Source organism: Choloepus didactylus, chromosome X (genome assembly GCF_015220235.1).
Source record: "Choloepus didactylus isolate mChoDid1 chromosome X, mChoDid1.pri, whole genome shotgun sequence".
Classification (NCBI taxonomy): Eukaryota; Metazoa; Chordata; class Mammalia; order Pilosa; family Megalonychidae; genus Choloepus; species Choloepus didactylus.
In genome coordinates this window covers 192221847-192240445 of record NC_051334.1, presented here as the reverse complement: position 1 = coordinate 192240445, position 18599 = coordinate 192221847, and the positions used below count along the sequence as shown (strand labels likewise).

Sequence of the window (18599 nt, the reverse complement as noted above, 5' to 3'; positions counted from 1 at the left end):
CGCCTCCACTCTTGCCTTCTTTGGATTGTATATATTAAGTAGCATTTCATCAGCTGCCCATGTCTTTTGCCTCTGGGGATGCTGTGTTCTATTAACTATTTCCTCACCTCCTGGAGGGTCAAGACCCCTTGGCTGACCAGTCTTTACAGTACTGGTAATGATCCTGTAATGATCTTACCAGTCATTACAGTAGTTGTTGCCTCTGGACTTCTGGTGCATATGTGCCACTGCCTGGCCTCTATTGTGTCCAGAGCTCATCATCCTTATGGATCTTAACAAGCCCAGCCCCATGACCATGTCTCCTGTGGACATCCTGGCCTGCACCCAAGGCCACCACTGAGCTTCTGAGTGATGCTGGTGCCCCTGATTGGCGAATTCCTGATGACCTTCATGCAGAATGTGTCTTCGGGCCCTCCCGTGGAACACAATCCTTTGGGTGAGTCTTCTAGCCTCACATAATCTATCCACTCCAGCAGGCCCACTTCTGTCAGCCTTGAATCCCTTCCTCTACTGCCTGCCCTCAGGATGTTAAATCCTGTACCCCAAGAAAATGCCTCCAAGTCAATGAATGCTTGCTTATCCAGTTTTATATCCTGGCCTCCTTGATCTAGCCTCAGAATTGTTCTGGCTACTGCATAGGGAGCTAAAGGCAGGAGCCAATGGTCATTTAAGGTATTGCAGTTACTCAGGCAGGAAAGGTAGCTTGGGCTAGAGAACTGGCAGTAGAGGCAGTGAAAGTAGTGTTTCTGGATGTATTTTGAAGGAAGAGCCTAAAGGATTTGCTTATGGACCAGTTGTTGTATGTGAAAAAAAGAGAAGAGTCAAGAAAGATTTCAAGATTTTGGCACGTGCCTAGTAGTGAAATGGCTGGGTCATCAGGGATGCATTCTGTATCCACCTTTGGTAGAAACTCCCAGTATTCCAACAGGATTTCACCAGTATATATTCCCAGCTGCAGGGTATGCATGTTCCGGTTTTTCTCGTTCCATATCTTGCCTTTTCATTATGTCATTTTCCCCCAGTATTTTATAATGAAAAACTTCAAACATACCAAAAAAATTAAAGAAATTTAGAGTAACACCCATATAGCCACACCTCCTATAATTTCCAGTTACCATTTTGCTTTATCACGTATATATCCCAAACCTATCCATCTAGCCACCATGGTTTTAAACATTTCAAAATAAGTTGCAGACATCAGAACACCTCACCCCTAAAAATTCAGCATGCCTATCATTGACTAGGTTCAATATTGATTTATGGTTCTTTTTAAAAATTTTGTTGTATAATTTAGTGAAATGCACAAATCTTAAATATACCATTGGATGAGTTTTAACAAATGCATACACCTGTATAACCCAAACCCCATCACAATATAAAACATTAGCAGCATTCCAGAAAGTTCTCCTATGTTCCTTCCAAGTTCCTTTCCCATCCTATCAGAGGTAACCAATGTTTGGATTTTTTTTTACTACAGATTAGTTTTTCCTGTTCTAAAACCTCATATAAATTGTATCATGTAGTGTGTACTGTTTTGCATAAGGCTTCTTTCACTCAAAATAATGTTTTTGAGATTCATTCATGTTGTATATACATGAGTAGTTCGATCTTTTTCATTGCTGAGTAGTATTGCCTTGTTTGGATGTATCACAGTTTGTTTATCCATTCCCCAGTTGATGGACATTTGAGTTGTTTCCACTTTTGGCTACTGTGAGTAAAGTTTCTGTGAACATTTGTGTACAAAGTCTTTTTGTGGGTATATGATTTCTTTTTTCTTGAACGAATATCTAGGAGTTGAGTTGCTGAGTCATAGAGTGAGTGTTTAACTTCATATAAGAAATTGCCAAAATGTTTTCCAAAGTGACCACCATTTTGCATTCCCACCAGCAATGTATGAGTTCCAACACTTGATATTGTCTGTCTTTCTAATTGTAGCCATTCTAGAGGGTATGTAGTGGTATCTCCTTGTAGTTTTGTTTTATATTTTTCAAAGACAAATGATGTTGAGCATCTTTTTATATGTTTATTGACCATTCATATGTATTCTTTTGGGAAGGTGTCTGTACAAGCATTTTACCCATCTTTTCATTGAGTTGTTTGTCATCTTGTAATTGAGTTGTAAGCATTATTTATATATTCTTTCTTTCTTTCTTTCTTTCTTTCTTTATTTATTTTTATTAAATTCAGTTTTATTGAAATACATTCACACACCATACAATCATCCATGGTATACAATCAACTGTCCACAGTATAATAACATAGTTATGCGTTCATCACCACAATCAAGAGGCTACATTTTAAAAACAGGTGAGAATTGATGGACCGATAAAATAGTTCTGCCTTTCGGATGTGTTTCAGTTGCATTTGTTCATCATTCACCAAACATTTACTGAATCTTACTATGCACTGGGGTAATCAGCATGAATATATAAACAAAGATGTACCTCTGAGCTCATCTAGTATTTTAAAAAGTGATCAGCTGCAACTATCTATATCCAAAATATGTCTGAATTTCCAACTTTCACGTTTTCTCTGTTTATTTTGTGGTGTTTACATATATTTCATGCCAGGGTTTTCGAGCCAAAAAAGACTTTAGAAATGATCGAGTCTGACTTCATTTTACAGGTTAGAATACTTAGGCCTAGAGACGTCAGAAACCTGCCCTAAATCAGAATGGTACCTAATAACAGAACAGGGTCTAAAGTTAAATTCTATTGCTAATCAGACCATGGCTTTGCTCCCCTAAACTTCCTTCATCTCCGTCAGAACAAACGAAGAACAAAACCAAATGAAGCGAAATGAAAGATGGAACCAAAGTAAACCCCTCTTCATCTGTGTCACTCCAAAGGACACACGCTAAAAGCAAAAATAAACTCTACTAATCTTTCTATATAGGTCAATTGTCTGAAACGCCCAGGTGCAGTAAATTGGAAGCCTAATCAGAAAACAACCATTAACATTTCAGAGTTGGAACATGACTTCTGGTCACCTAGATCATACCTTACCTTTCAGGTCATGGATGAGGACATTTTGGCCAGAGATGTTAAAGGACCCACCTGGGTCTTCTCCGAGTGAGACGAGACACAGGGGCCACATTTCCTTTTCCCTTGGCCTGTGCCTTTCCAGGGAACTAAGAGCTTCCAGGACTAGTCCTGGGAGTCATCCTTGGCCTTGCATTGGGCTAGAGGAACTATTTCAGACCGTTTCTATGAACTGTGAAACTTCAAATGGAATAAAATATTGGCTCTTTGGATAAATAGGGAAATCAGCTGCCAACCAGAGTCCTCTTTCAAAAACTTGAAAGTTGTTTAAAAACTAAAGAAACAGAAACACTAATTGACAAAAATCATAAGCCTTAAAGACGTAAAAATGGTTTCTTTATCCAAAGGAAAAAAAGTTCTCAAGCAGAATCACAGCTCAGAGGATGGAGATGTGGCAACATGGTCTCCATGACAACATCATTAATCTCTTTATGGGATATTAAGATTTTAGTGGGCCTGCATAACAGCACAGTGGCTGCTCTAGTGGTCAAACAGTGTTCCCTCTTCGTCACATATGGAAGAGAACATAAAGTGACTCAGATGACCCAGCTGTAGAAGCCAATGTCCTTTGCAAAAACAAGCTCATTCTCCTGCCATACGCAAAGAGTTGATTTTCAAAGACTGGGGTGTCATCCATTAGTGGCTAAAATTATAACAGCCTTCTCAGTTAGTCATATAAAATTTCCTAAGGGGTGTGCCATGCATTTTGCTTTCCCTGCTCTGCATGTTTTAGGCAATTCCCTCCATTTTAAATCTCCTTTCTATTTATTCGGTCTTTCACTGACTGTTAATTGCTAGGAGTTGATCTTACATGGTCCTCGCCTTAAGATGCTCATAGTCTACTGTTAAGATTCTCCAAGTTTAGTGAAAACAAAATCATCTGGGGAGTGATACAAAATGGAAGAATACCGAACCTCGCCCTGAAATACTCTGGTTCAGAGGTCTGAGGTGACCACTTTTTGAAAACACCCCTGAATGATTCTGATATAGGTGGCTTCCAGATCCTGTTTTTCAAACCATTGGTCTGGATGGAGAGCAAGCATTTCCCATGTTCATTTTTTTTTTTTATCTTCATTTTATTGGGATATATTCACATACCACGCAGTCATACAAAACAAATCGTACTTTCGATTGTTTACAGTACCATTACATAGTTGTACATTCATCACCCGAATCAATCCCTGACACCTTCATTAGCACACACACAAAAATAACAAGAATAATAATTAGAGTGAAAAAGAGCAATTGAAGTAAAAAAGAACACTGGGTACCTTTGTCTGTTTGTTTCCTTCCCCTATTTTTCTACTCATCCATCCATAAACTAGACAAAGTGGAGTGTGGTCCTTATGGCTTTCCCAATCCCATTGTCACCCCTCATAAGCTACATTTTTATACAACTGTCTTCGAGATTCATGGGTTCTGGGTTGTAGTTTGATAGTTTCAGGTATCCACCACCAGCTACCCCAATTCTTTGGAACCTAAAAAGGGTTGTCTAAATTGTGCGTAAGAGTGCCCACCAGAGTGACCTCTCGGCTCCTTTTGGAATCTCTCTGCCACTGAAGCTTATTTCATTTCCTTTCACATCCCCCTTTTGGTCAAGAAGATGTTCTCCATCCCACGATGACGGGTCTACATTCCTCCCCGGGAGTCATATTCCACGTTGCCAGGGAGATTCACTCCCCTGGGTGTCTGATCCCACATAGGGGGGAGGGCAGTGATTTCACCTTTCAAGTTGGCTTAGCCAGAGAGAGAGGGCCACATCTGAGCAACAAAGAGGCATTCAGGAGGAGGCTCTTAGGCACAACCATAGGGAGGCCTAGCCTCTCCTTTGCAGCAACCGTCTTCCCAAGGGTAAAACTTATGGTAGAGGGCTCAACCCATCAAACCACCAGTCTGCTATGTCTGTGGTCATGTTAGCAACCATCGAGGTGGGGTAGGCAAATACCCCTGCATTCTCCACAGGCTCCTCAAGGGGGCACTACATCTTTTTTTCCTTGTTTTTCTTTTTTTTTTTTTTTAACTTTCCCTTCTTTTTTTTTTTTTTTAATCATCATTTTATTGAGATATATTCACATACCACGCAGTCATACAAAACAAATTGTACTTTCGATTGTTTACAGTACCATTACATAGTTGTACATTCATCACCTAAATCAATCCCTGACACCTTCATTAGCACACACACAAAAATAACAAGAATAATAATTAGAGTGAAAAAGAGCAATTGAAGTAAAAAAGAACACTAGGTACCTTTGTCTGTTTGTTTGCTTCCCCTACTTTTCTACACATCCATCCATAAACTAGACAAAGTGGAGTTTGGTCCTTATGGCATTCCCAATCCCACTGTCACCCCTCATAAGCTACATTTTTATACAACTGTCTTCGAGATTCATGGGTTCTGGGTTGTAGTTTAATAGTTTCAGGTATCCACCACCAGCTACCCCAATTCTTTAGAACCTAAAAAAGGTTGTCTAAAGTGTGCGTAAGAGTGCCCACCAGAGTGATCTCTCGGCTCGTTTTGGAATCTCTCTGCCACTGAAGCTTATTTCATTTCCTTTCACATCCCCCTTTTGGTCAAGAAGATGTTCTCCATCCCACGATGCCGGGTCTACATTCCTCCCCGGGAGTCATATTCCACGTTGCCAGGGAGATTCACTTCCCTGGGTGTCTGATCCCACGTAGGGGGGAGGGGAGGGCAGTGATTTCACCTTTCAAGTTGGCTTAGCCAGAGAGAGAGGGCCACATCTGAGCAACAAAGAGGCATTCAGGAGGAGACTCTTAGGCACAAATACAGGGAGGCCTAGCCTCTCCTTTGCAGCAACCATCTTCCCAAGGGTAAAACCTGTGGTAGAGGGCTCAACCCATCAAACCACCAGTCCCCTATGTCTGTGGTCATGTTAGCAACCATGGAGGTGGGGTAGGCGAATACCCCTGCATTCTCCACAGGCTCCTCAAGGGGGCACTACATATTTTTTTTTTTCCTTGTTTGTCTTTTTTCTTTTTTTTAACTTTCCCTTCTTTTTTAAATCAACTGTATGAAAAAAAAAGTTAAAAAGAAAACAAACATACAATAAAAGAACATTTCAAAGAGACCATAACAAGGGAGTAAGAAAAAGACAACTAACCTAAGATAACTGCTTAACTTCCAACATGTTCCTGCTTTACCCCAAGAAAGTTACCTAATATAGCAACATTTCTGTGAACTTGTTCCTACTATATCCATCAGAAATTAACAGACCATAGTCATTCCTGGGCATCCCCAGAACGTTAAATAGCTTATCTGTTCTTCTTGGATTATTGTTCCCCCCTTCCTTAATTGCTCTCTATTGCTAGTTCCCCTACATTCTACATTATAAACCATTTGTTTTACATTTTTCAAAGTTCACATTAGTGGTAGCATATAATATTTCTCTTTTTTGTGCCTGGCTTATTTTGCTCAGCATTATGTCTTCAAGGTTCATCCATGTTGTCATATGTTTCACGAGATCGTTCCTTCTTACTGCCGCGTAGTATTCCATCGTGTGTATATACCACATTTTATTTATCCACTCATCTGTTGAAGGACATTTGGGTTGTTTCCATCTCTTGGCAATTGTGAATAATGCTGCTATGAACATTGGCGTGCAGATATCTGTTCGTGTCACTGCTTTCCGATCTTCCGGGTATATACCGAGAAGTGCAATCGCTGGATCGAATGGTAACTCTATATCTAGTTTTCTAAGGAACTGCCAGACTGACTTCCAGAGTGGCTGAACCATTATACAGTCCCACCAACAATGAATAAGAGTTCCAATTTCTCCACATCCCCTCCAGCATTTGTAGTTTCCTGTTTGTTTAATGGCAGCCATTCTAACCGGTGTTAGATGGTATCTCATTGTGGTCTTAATTTGCATCTCTCTAATAGCTAGTGAAGCTGAACATTTTTTCATGTGTTTCTTGGCCATTTGTATTTCCTCTTCAGAGAACTGTCTTTTCATATCTTTTGCCCATTTTATAATTGGGCTGTCTGTACTATCGTCATTGAGTTGTAGGATTTCTTTGTATATGCAAGATGTCAGTCTTTTGTCAGATACATGGTTTCCAAAAATTTTTTCCCATTGAGTTGGCTGCCTCTTTACCTTTTTGAGAAATTCCTTTGAGGTGCAGAAACTTCTAAGCTTGAGGAGTTCCCATTTATCTATTTTCTCTTTTGTTGCTTGTGCTTTGGGTGTAAAGTCTAGGAAGTGGCCGCCTAATACAAGGTCTTGAAGATGTTTTCCTACATTATCTTCTAGGAGTTTTATGGTACTTTCTTTTATATTGAGATCTTTGGTCCATTTTGAGTTAATTTTTGTGTAGGGGGTGAGGTAGGGGTCCTCTTTCATTCTTTTGGATATGGATATCCAACTCTCCCAGCCCCATTTGTTGAAAAGACCATTATGACTCAGTTCAGTGACTTTGGGGGCCTTATCAAAGATCAGTCGGCCATAGATCTGAGGGTCTATCTCTGAATTCTCAATTCGATTCCATTGATCTATATGTCTATCTTTGTGCCAGTACCATGCTGTTTTGGCAACTGTGGCTTTATAATAAGCTTCAAAGTCAGGGAGTGTAAGTCCTCCCACTTCGTTTTTCTTTTTTAGAGTGTCTTTAGCAATTCGAGGCATCTTCCCTTTCCAAATAAATTTGATAACTAGCTTTTCCAAGTCTGCAAAGTAGGTTGTTGGAATTTTGATTGGGATTGCATTGAATCTGTAGATGAGTTTGGGTAGAATTGACATCTTAATGACATTTAGCCTTCCTATCCATGAACATGGAATATTTTTCCATCTTTTAAGGTCCCCTTCTATTTCTTTTAGTAGAGTTATGTAGTTTTCTTTGTATAGGTCTTTTACATCTTTGGTTAAGTTTATTCCTAGGTACTTGATTTTTTTAGTTGCTATTGAAAATGGTATCTTTTTCTTGAGTGTCTCTTCAGTTTGTTCATTTCTAGCATATAGAAACATTACTGACTATGTGCATTAATCTTGTATCCCGCTACTTTGCTAAATTTGTTTATTAGCTCTAGTAGCTGTATCGTCGATTTCTCAGGGTTTTCTAGATATAAAATCATATCATCTGCAAACAATGACAGTTTTACTTCTTCTTTTCCAATTTGGATGCCTTTTATTCCTTTGTCTTGCCGGATTGCCCTGGCTAGCACTTCCAGCACAATGTTGAATAACAGTGGTGACAGCGGGCATCCTTGTCTTGTTCCTGATCTTAGAGGGAAGGCTTTCAGTCTCTCACCATTGAGTACAATGCTGGCTGTGGGTTTTTCATATATGCTCTTTATCATGTTGAGGAAGTTTCCTTCAATTCCTACCTTTTGAAGTGTTTTTATCAAAAAGGGATGTTGGATTTTGTCAAATGCTTTTTCAGCATCTATTGAGATGATCAATTGATTTTTCCCTTTCGAGTTTTTAATGTGTTGTAATACATTGATTGATTTTCTTATGTTGAACCATCCTTGCATGCCTGGAATGAACCCCACTTGGTCATGGTGTATGATTTTTTTAATGTGTCTTTGGATTCGATTTGCAAGTATTTTGTTGAGGATTTTTGCATCTATATTCATTAGGGAGATTGGCCGGTAGTTTTCCTTTTTTGTAGCATCTTTGCCTGGTTTTGGTATTAGATTGATGTTAGCTTCATAAAATGAGTTAGGTAGTGTTCCATTTTCTTCAATGTTTTGAAAGAGTTTGAGTAAGATTGGTGTCAGTTCTTTCTGGAAAGTTTGGTAGAATTCCCGTGTGAAGCCATCTGGCCCTGGGCATTTATTTGTGGGAAGATTTTTGATGACTGATTGGATCTCTTTGCTTGTGATGGGTTGGTTGAGGTCTTCTATTTCTTCTCTGGTCAGTCTAGGTTGTTCATATGTTTCCAGGAAATTGTCCATTTCCTCTACATTATCCAGTTTGTTGCCATACAGTTGTTCATAATATCCTCTTATAATTTTTTTAATTTCTTCAGGATCTGCAGTTATGTCACCTTTTTCATTCATTATTTTGTTTATATGGGTCTTCTCTCTTTTTGATTTTGTCAGTCTAGCTAGGGGCTTGTCAATCTTGTTGATCTTCTCAAAGAACCAACTTTTGGTGATATTTATCCTCTCTATTGTTTGTTTGTTCTCTATGTCATTTATTTCTGCTTTAATCCTTGTTATTTCTTTTCTTCTGCTTGGTTTAGGATTGGTTTGCTGTTCATTTTCTAGCTTCTTCAGTTGATCCATTAGTTCTTTGATTTTGGCTCTTTCTTCCTTTTTAATATATGCGTTTAGTGCTATAAATTTCCCCCTTAGCACTGCTTTTGCTGCATCCCATAGGTTTTGGTATGTTGTGTTCTCATTTTCATTCGTCTGTATATATTTAGCAATTTCTCTTGCTATTTCTTCTTTAACCCACTGATTGTTTAGGAGTGTGTTGTTTAACCTCCAGGTATTTGTGAATTTTCTAAGTCTCTGATGGTTATTGACTTCTAATTGTATTCCATTGTGGTCAGAGAATGTGCTTTGAATAATTTCAATCTTTTTAAATTTATTGAGGCTTGTTTTATGTCCCAGCATATGATCTATTCTGGAGAAAGTTCCGTGAGCACTAGAAAAGTATGTGTATCCTGGTGATTTGGGATGTAATGTCCTGTATATGTCTGTTAAATCTAATTCATTTATCAGATTCTTTAGGTTTTCAGTTTCCTTGTTGGTCTTCTGTCTGGTTGATCTATCTATAGGAGAGAGTGATGTGTTGAAGTCTCCCACAATTATTGTGGAAACATCAATTGCTTCCTTTAGTTTTGCCAGTGTTTCTCTCATGTATTTTGTGGCACCTTGATTGAGTGCATAGACATTTACGATTGTTATTTCTTCTTGTTGAATTGCCCCTTTTATTAGTATGTAGTGGCCTTCTTTGTCTCTCAAAACATCCCTGCATTTGAAGTCTATTTTATCTGAGATTAATATTGCTACACCTGCTTTCTTTTGGCTGTAGCTTGCATGAAATATTTTTTTCCATCCTTTCACTTTCAGTTTCTTTGTGTCCCTGTGTCTAAGATGAGTCTCTTGTATGCAACATATTGATGGTTCATTTTTTTTGATCCATTCTGCGAATCTATATCTTTTAATTGGTGAGTTTAATCCATTTACATTCAACGTTATAACCGTGAAGGCATTTCTTGAATCGGCCATCTTATCCTTTGGTTTATGTTTGTCATATTTTTCCCCTCTGTCTATTAATATCCTTTATTGTACCCATACCGAATCTCTTTAGTACTGAACCTTTCTCCAAGTCTCTCTGTCCTTTCTTTGTTTCTCTGTCTGTAGGGCTCCCTTTAGTATCTCCAGTAGGGCAGGTCTCTTGTTAGCAAATTCTCTCAGCATTTGTTTGTCTGTGAAAAATTTAAGCTCTCCCTCAAATTTGAAGGAGAGCTTTGCTGGATAAAGTATTCTTGGCTGGAAATTTTTCTCACTCAAAATTTTAAATATATCGTGCCACTGCCTTCTCGCCTCCATGGTTGCTGCTGAGTAGTCACTACTTAGTCTTATGCTGTTTCCTTTGTATGTGGTGAATTGCTTTTCTCTTGCTGCTTTCAGAACTTGCTCCTTCTCTTCTGTGTTTGACAGTGTGATCAGTATATGTCTCGGAGTGGGTTTATTTGGATTTATTCTATTTGGAGTTCGCTGAGCGTTTATGATTTGTGTATTTATGTTGTTTAGAAGATTTGGGAAGTTTTCCCCAACAATTTCTTTGAATACTCTTCCTAGACCTTTACCTTTTCTTCCCCTTCTGGGACACCAATGAGTCTTATATTCGGACGTTTCATATTATCTATCATATCCCTGAGGTCCATTTCAATTTTTTCAATTTTTTTCCCCATTCTTTCTTTTATGCTTTCATTTTCCATTCTGTCATCTTCGAGGTCACTGATTCATTGTTCAACTTCCTCTAGTCTTGTAGTATGAGTGTCCAGAATCTTTTTAATTTGGTCAACAGTTTCTTTAATTTCCATAAGATCTTCCATTTTTTTATTTAGTCTTGCAATGTCTTCTTTTTTTTTTTTTTTTTAATCATCATTTTATTGAGATATATTCACATACCACGCAGTCATACAAAACAAACTGTACTTTCGATTGTTTACAGTACCATTACATAGTTGTACATTCATCACCTAAATCAATCCCTGACACCTTCATTAGCACACACACAAAAATAACAAGAATAATAATTAGAGTGAAAAAGAGCAATTGAAGTAAAAAAGAACACTAGGTACCTTTGTCTGTTTGTTTGCTTCCCCTACTTTTCTACACATCCATCCATAAACTAGACAAAGTGGAGTTTGGTCCTTATGGCATTCCCAATCCCACTGTCACCCCCTCATAAGCTACATTTTTATACAACTGTCTTCGAGATTCATGGGTTCTGGGTTGTAGTTTAATAGTTTCAGGTATCCACCACCAGCTACCCCCAATTCTTTAGAACCTAAAAAAGGTTGTCTAAAGTGTGCGTAAGAGTGCCCACCAGAGTGATCTCTCGGCTCGTTTTGGAATCTCTCTGCCACTGAAGCTTATTTCATTTCCTTTCACATCCCCCTTTTGGTCAAGAAGATGTTCTCCATCCCACGATGCCGGGTCTACATTCCTCCCCGGGAGTCATATTCCACGTTGCCAGCGAGATTCACTTCCCTGGGTGTCTGATCCCACGTAGAGGGGAGGGCAGTGATTTCACCTTTCAAGTTGGCTTAGCCAGAGAGAGAGGGCCACATCTGAGCAACAAAGAGGCATTCAGGAGGAGACTCTTAGGCACAAATACAGGGAGGCCTAGCCTCTCCTTTGCAGCAACCGTCTTCCCAAGGGTAAAACTTATGGTAGAGGGCTCAACCCATCAAACCACCAGTCCCCTATGTCTGTGGTCATGTTAGCAACCATGGAGGTGGGGTAGGCGAATACCCCTGCATTCTCCACAGGCTCCTCAAGGGGGCACTACATCTTTTTTTTTTTTTTCCTTGTTTGTCTTTTTTCTTTTTTTTTTTTTTTTAACTTTCCCTTCTTTTTTCAAATCAACTGTATGAAAAAAAAAGTTAAAAAGAAAACAAACATACAATAAAAGAACATTTCAAAGAGACCATAGCAAGGGAGTAAGAAAAAGACAATTAACCTAAGATAACTGCTTAACTTCCAACATGTTCCTACTTTACCCCAAGAAAGTTACATAATAAAGCAACATTTCAGTGAACTTGTTCCTACTACATCCATCAGAAATTAACAGACCATAGTCATTTCTGGGCATCCCCAGAACGTTAAATAGCTTATCTGTTCTTCTTGGATTATTGTTCCCCCTTCCTTAATTGCTCTCTACATTGCAATGTCTTCTTTATGCTCTTCTAGGGTCTTCTTGATTTCCTTTGTATCCTGTACTATGGTCTCATTGTTCATCTTTAGTTCTTTGAGTAGCTGCTCTAGGTGCTGTGTCTCTTCTGATCTTTTGATTTGGGTGCTTGGGCTTGGGTTATCCATATCGTCTGGTTTTTTCATATGCTTTATAATTTTCTGTTGTTTTTGGCCTCGTGGCATTTGCTGAACTTGATAGGGTTCTTTTAGGTCTTTGTAGACCAATTGAAGTCCTTATCTCTAATTTATCAGATCTACAGCTTCGTGGAGTACAGTTTCTCTAACTAACCAGCAGGTGGCGTCCACGAGCCACCTGTTCTCCACAAGCCAGTTCTCCCCTGCTTAGCCTTTTTGGTGAGTGGGGGAGTGAGTCTTGTGGGGTCCAATTGGTGTACCAAGCTTGCGTGTGTAGTTGGTGTTGCCTGCCCTGTATATGGGTCGTGTTTCTGGGCAGTCAGGGAGGGGGGGTGGCCCTAACAATCAAATCTCCCTGGTGATCCTAGAGTTTTAAAGCTGCTGCAATACTCTAATCCTTCAGTTCAGTCCTGCCACAGTTTGTCTCTGCCACTGACCCACAAGTCCTTGGTATTGGCGTATGGCTCCTGAGACTTGCAAGTGGGCCCCTCTTCCAGGCCGTGCACCCCGGGTCCTCTGTTGAGGGATGGCTGTGCTATGTCACAGGTGAGTGCCGTCCCCCCAGGGCAGTTCTGGGCTGCTGGGCTGTGTAGGGAGGCTCCCAGTCTGCTGAAATGATGGCTGAATGGGGCTTTGTTAATTCACACTGCTCCGCCTTCCCAACTCTGGGACAATCAGCTGAGGTTGCAGGGAAGGCTAATGTCCATGCCCAGTTTTGTGGTGTGTGCCTGTTATTTGAAGCACTTCCGTCACACTGGGTTGTCTGGGGCAGCTCTGGGCTATGGGGCTGGCGATGGGCAGGAGTGTTTCCTGTCCACCAGGATGATGGCTGTGAGTGGACACCCCCCTTTTCTTGGGAAGTTGTGGTGTTTAGTGAATTTTCTCAGCCACTGGATTATTGCCTTTTGTCTCAGAGCTCTCTTAGTTCTGCTCTTGACTTGACCTGCCCAAATTGCAAGTCTTTGAAGCTTTCTGTATTGGGCTTCTTAGAGTAATTGTTTTAGAAAAAGAAAAAAGGATTAAAAAAAAAAAAAAAAAGGGCCCTCCTCAGAGATCTAATGGTTATTGAAATGCTAAGAGACAAAGCAACCAGGGCCATTAAGGAAAGGTCCACAGGGCAGAGAGATCAGCTTTTCTTCGGGATTTGCATATGCGCCTCAGGGCCTGAGCTCTGCCCTTCCCCTTTCTATGTTCACCAGAACTCCAAAAATCCTCCGCTTTTATTTTGGAGTTTTTCGTGTTGTTTTTTTCCTATGCCTGTCTCCTCTCTGCTGGGCTGGCTGCTCTCAGATTCTCTGGTGTCTGGTCTCAGTCTATCTATGGTTGGAGTTTGGATCAGTAGAATGAGTTTCCGATAAGGGCTGCCACTGCAGTTCTCCCTTCTCCTTCCCGGAGCTGACAGCCCCTCCTCCCACGGGACTGAGCCTGGCAGGGAGTGGCGCGGGTCCCCTGGCTGCAAAAACTTACAGATTTCGCTGATCTCAGCAGTTCCACGTTTTCATGAGTGTTATATGAAGTATGCCCAAAGTCAGATTGCTCTGTGGTGTCCAGTCCACGCAGTTCCTGGCTTTCTACCTACTTTCCTGGAGGAGTAACTAAAACATACAGCTCACCAGTCCGCCATCTTGCCCCACCTCCCTATTTATATATTCTGAATGCAAGTCCTTTGTTAGATATATTGCATATTTTTCCTTTCAGGCTTGCCATGCCTTTTCATTGTTTTAACAGTGTCTTTTGATGAGCAGAATGTTTTAGCTTTGATAGAGTCAATTCTTTTATTTTATGATTATTACTTTGTGTGTCTCGTCTAAGAAATCTTTGCCTACCTTAATGGAGTTTTTTTGTTTGTTTTTGTTTTTTGTTTTTGTTTTTGGCTTTTTTTTTGATAAACAGACATTCTTAATGTTAAAATACTCTGACTTTTCTTTTTCCTTTTCATTTCACAGTTAGGGCCTTTTATGTCTTACATAAGACATTTTTGTCTATTCCCAGGTTATAAAGGTATTCTCCTATGTTTTCTTCTCAAAGCTTGGTGGTTTTCGATCCACAATCCATCTGGAATTTATTTTTGCATGTAAAATGAGGTAGAGGATCAAGGCTCATTTTTTTTCCATGTGTTTATCCAATCAGTCCAGCACCATTTATTGCAAAGATCCTCCGTTCCCCTCTGCACTGCAGAGCCACTTTTATCATTAATCACTTGACCACATATGTGTGGGTCTATTTGTGCACTAGCTATTCTGTTCATTGGTCTTTTGTCTGTCCTCATGCCGATGTCACAGTGCCTTAAATTTCTTCAGGTTTATAAGAAGGTCTTGCTATCTAGTAATGTGAGTTGTCCAGCTTGCTGTCTTCAGGATTGAGAAAAAGGGGTCAACCATGGAGATGTCATCTTGGGATGGGTGGGAGGAGTAGCAATGATCTGATTTGGGGCAGGGTGTAGTCCTAAATGCATAATTCTCAAGTCCAGATCGAAGCTGTTTTTTGTAGCCTCGAAGATTACCAGTGAAAGACTGATGGCTGACCTAAATTACCTTTGACTTTTATGTGTCCCAGAGTATCGGCTTTCTCGAGGAAGTAAAGAGGGGAAGAGAGTAACTGGGTCTTGCTTCTCCCCTTTGTTGATACATTCCCTCTGCAGTTTATCCTCACCAGAGGCACTTTGTCCCCCTTTACCTTCTCCCATCATGGATTAACTTTAATAGACCCACTCTGCATCTTTGCTAGAGAGTGTGTGTGTGCACGCCTGTGCATGTGCACATCTGGGCATATACATACCATATATGTCTACAACCCCTCACCAGAAATCCTTGGGACAAAATGTGTTTTTGGATTCAGAACTTTTTAAATTTTAGTATGTATTATTTAATACCCTCTGTACGTCATACACATTACTATTTCTGCAGCAAACTATGAAACAAGTCTATTAAGTTGGATCAATAAAGCTTATAAACAGCTTCATATTGATTCCAAATGTGGTTGGAATGGCAAACTTCTGAAATAACCATTGTTTTTCAAAGTTTTTTGGATTTTAGAACTGCAGATTAGGGATGACAATGAGCCTTTCCTGCTTATTTCATACATTGTTGTGTTGTTTTGCCCCAGCAGGCTGTGTCACACCAGTTGAATGCCGTGACTGAAGACATGTACACCAATGGGTCTGCTGCCCCGGGTAGCCCTGCCCAGGCCAAGGGGCAGGAGGTGCGGAAAGTGCGACTCATACAGTTTGAGAAGGTCACAGAGGAGCCCATGGTAATCTCTCCTCATATTGTCACCTATCATTTACTCTTGACTCCATGAGTCACAGGACCACACGAGGAAATGAGGAAGGCTGCTCATGGGGAGCAGTCAAGTCCAGTATTGTATCTCTTCATCTCCACCTCAAGCCCTATCCAAACCAGGCCTCATGCCCATTCTGGTTGAGAACTGTCCCAGATGAGTGTGTTTTTCCTGAGAAATTGCCTGACATTGTTTTAAAGATAATCTCAGAAAGAAGTTAAAATAAAGTTTACTGTGCCATTGCCTTTCTTTCAGGGAATCACTCTGAAGCTCAATGAAAAACAGTCATGTACGGTGGCCAGAATTCTTCATGGGGGCATGATTCATAGACAAGGTACTCTGTGGAGGTCCTAAGTTGGGTTTTATTCAGAGATTAATCATTGACTCCCTGTTCAGCAGTATGGGATATGAAGCTTGTATTCTTCACTTTTGTATGTATGCCGGCGGATTTTAGTGGCTTAACAACCAGCTCTTGAGAATAATTGAGGGATATGAACTTAGTATAAATTGTCCAGTGCCACCATCTCTCCCTCTGAGTGTTCTTACACACCTATTTGTACCTATAATTTTTTCACTTAGTTAATATTTGAGCGATTACTACATGCCACCTGTTGCATTAGAAATTGAATATACAGCGGTGAAGAAAACAGACCCTCCTGGAGCTAGCAGTTTAACTGAGAAAACAGATTAAACAAATAATCATAAGTAATTAATGTATGTCTTTAAAGTTAAGGTGCTATAAATGTTCAGATGTGTCATTTAGTAAAATTTGGGGAGGGGTGGTAGTGGTTAGAGAACAGAATACAGTCAAATACAACATGTGCTAAGTAGCTGACAATAGCCTATATTTGCCCACTTGATCCAAACCGTGCTCTGGGACTTCTGCTATTGCAACTCAAAAAGAAGTGGTTTTCCTACCCTCTAGCTCCTACCCTTTTATGTTTAGTTAAGACATTTTTTGTATCCAGGGTGGCACAAATACTGTTAACTACTCTTAGTGCAGAATCTAATCATTGGTTAACTTTACCATTTGGTAGCATGTTTGTTTTAGCTAAATCACAAAGGGAAATTGAACTCCCAGTAAATGATCAATACTGAGTTCTTTGCTTTATTATTCTTTTTAGTATGTGTAGGTTTATCATATTCTCCTGGAATTAGTACCCAGTTTAGTTCCAGGAGACTTTGAGAATAAGGTGCTTTTACAGTTGTTGGATTACTGAGGTCAAGTGATTGAATGTTCTCGATACCAGTTTCACATTCTATTTAATAATATGCTCCAGATCATGATGTCTTTTCTATGGTATCTTGAGAAATAGTGACATCTCTTGTTTTAAATTTTACTCTTTTGTGGCTTGATTTTTTTTCATTTTATGGCAGGCTCCCTTCACGTGGGGGATGAGATCCTAGAAATCAATGGCACAAATGTGACTAATCACTCAGTAGATCAGCTACAGAAGGCGATGGTAGGTATTTTCTATGCTGCATGAAGATCTAGTGTCTTCATGGAGTATTGATCCATGCTTTAGTTTGCTAAAGCTGCCAAAATGCAATATACCAGAAATGGGCTGGCTTTTAACAACAGGGATTTATTAGCTTACAAGCTTACAGTTCTGAGGCCATGAAGATGTCCAGATCAAGGCATCAACAGGTGATCTGGTGATCCTGGACTCCTCTGTCACATGATGTATTAGTTACAGTTCTCTAGGGAAACAGAACCAACAGGAGATGTCTGTAAACATGAGATTTTATAAATGTGTCTCACCCAGCTGTGGGGTTGCACAATTCCAAATTCCGTGGGGCAGGCAGCGAGCTGGCAACTCCGATGAGGGTCTTCGATGAACTCCCTAGGAGAGGCTGACTGACTGAAGAAAAAGTGAAAGTTCTCTCTCTTCTCCCTTAAAAGTCTTCAACTGATTGGATTAAGTCCAGCTGATTGAATTCTCTCATTGTGGAAGACATGCCCTTCGTTGATGTAATCAGTCATAGGTGTAGTCAATTGACTGATGATTTAATAAACCTTAGCCTTCTGTTGTATTCACCAGCCACAAATGTCCTTGCAGTAACAGGCCAGTGCTTGCTTGACCAGACACCTGGACACCATCGCCTGGCCAAGTTGACACATGAACCTAACTATCACACATAGCAAGGTACATGGTTGCATCTGCTAGTCTTTCTCTCCCAGGTTTCATTGCCTTTGGCATCTGGCTGCTCTGTCTGTGACTTTTTTTTCTCAGTTTTTGTGTGTCTTTCTCTCTATTTCATCCTCTTATGAAGGACTCCAGTAAGAGATTTAAGACTCACCTGGAGCACAGCTCAACTGTAAGTAACCTAATCAAAAGGTCCCACCCACAATAGGTCTATACCCACAGTAATGGATTAGCTTTTTTTTTTTGCTGTCTATTGCAAGGTCCCCTACTACAATATGGATTAGCTTTAAGAACATGATCTTTTATGGGGTACATAACAACTTCTAACTGTCACAGTCCACATTGGTATCAGTGTACTTCATTTTTTTGTCAAAGCATTAGTACCTTATTGAGGAGGCTCTTATCACTGCTAAATTTTATTCTGCGCAAACAAATCACAGTTCTCTGCTTTCATTTAGTGAACTTCTAAAACACTTACTCCTGATCCATTGTTTGCACTTTGTTTTCCTCAATTCTTGACACTTTCAACTCTGGACCTACCATTATTTTCTTTATTCTCAACCTAGATGAGTTGATCAAATCATACGGCTTTAACTA

The 18599-nt window shown here is 40.0% G+C and overlaps 1 protein-coding gene across 6 annotated transcripts in view; it reads left to right on the top strand.

Moving 5' to 3' along the window:
- MPP1 (membrane palmitoylated protein 1) overlaps positions 1–18599 on the top strand; it is a 95909-nt gene that overhangs the window by 48098 nt on the left and 29212 nt on the right. For 2 of the 6 annotated variants that reach the window (XM_037821039.1, XM_037821037.1), the window contains 3 exons: positions 15685–15828; positions 16111–16189; positions 17233–17318. In XM_037821039.1, the coding sequence (XP_037676967.1) occupies positions 15721–15828; positions 16111–16189; positions 17233–17318 (273 nt within the window). In that variant the 5' untranslated portion in view covers positions 15685–15720. Of the gene's footprint in view, positions 1–382; positions 437–13106; positions 13123–15681; positions 15829–16110; positions 16190–17232; positions 17319–18599 lie in introns of those variants that run through there. The other 4 variants (XM_037821034.1, XM_037821033.1, XM_037821036.1 and 1 more) reach the window with 4 other exon arrangements.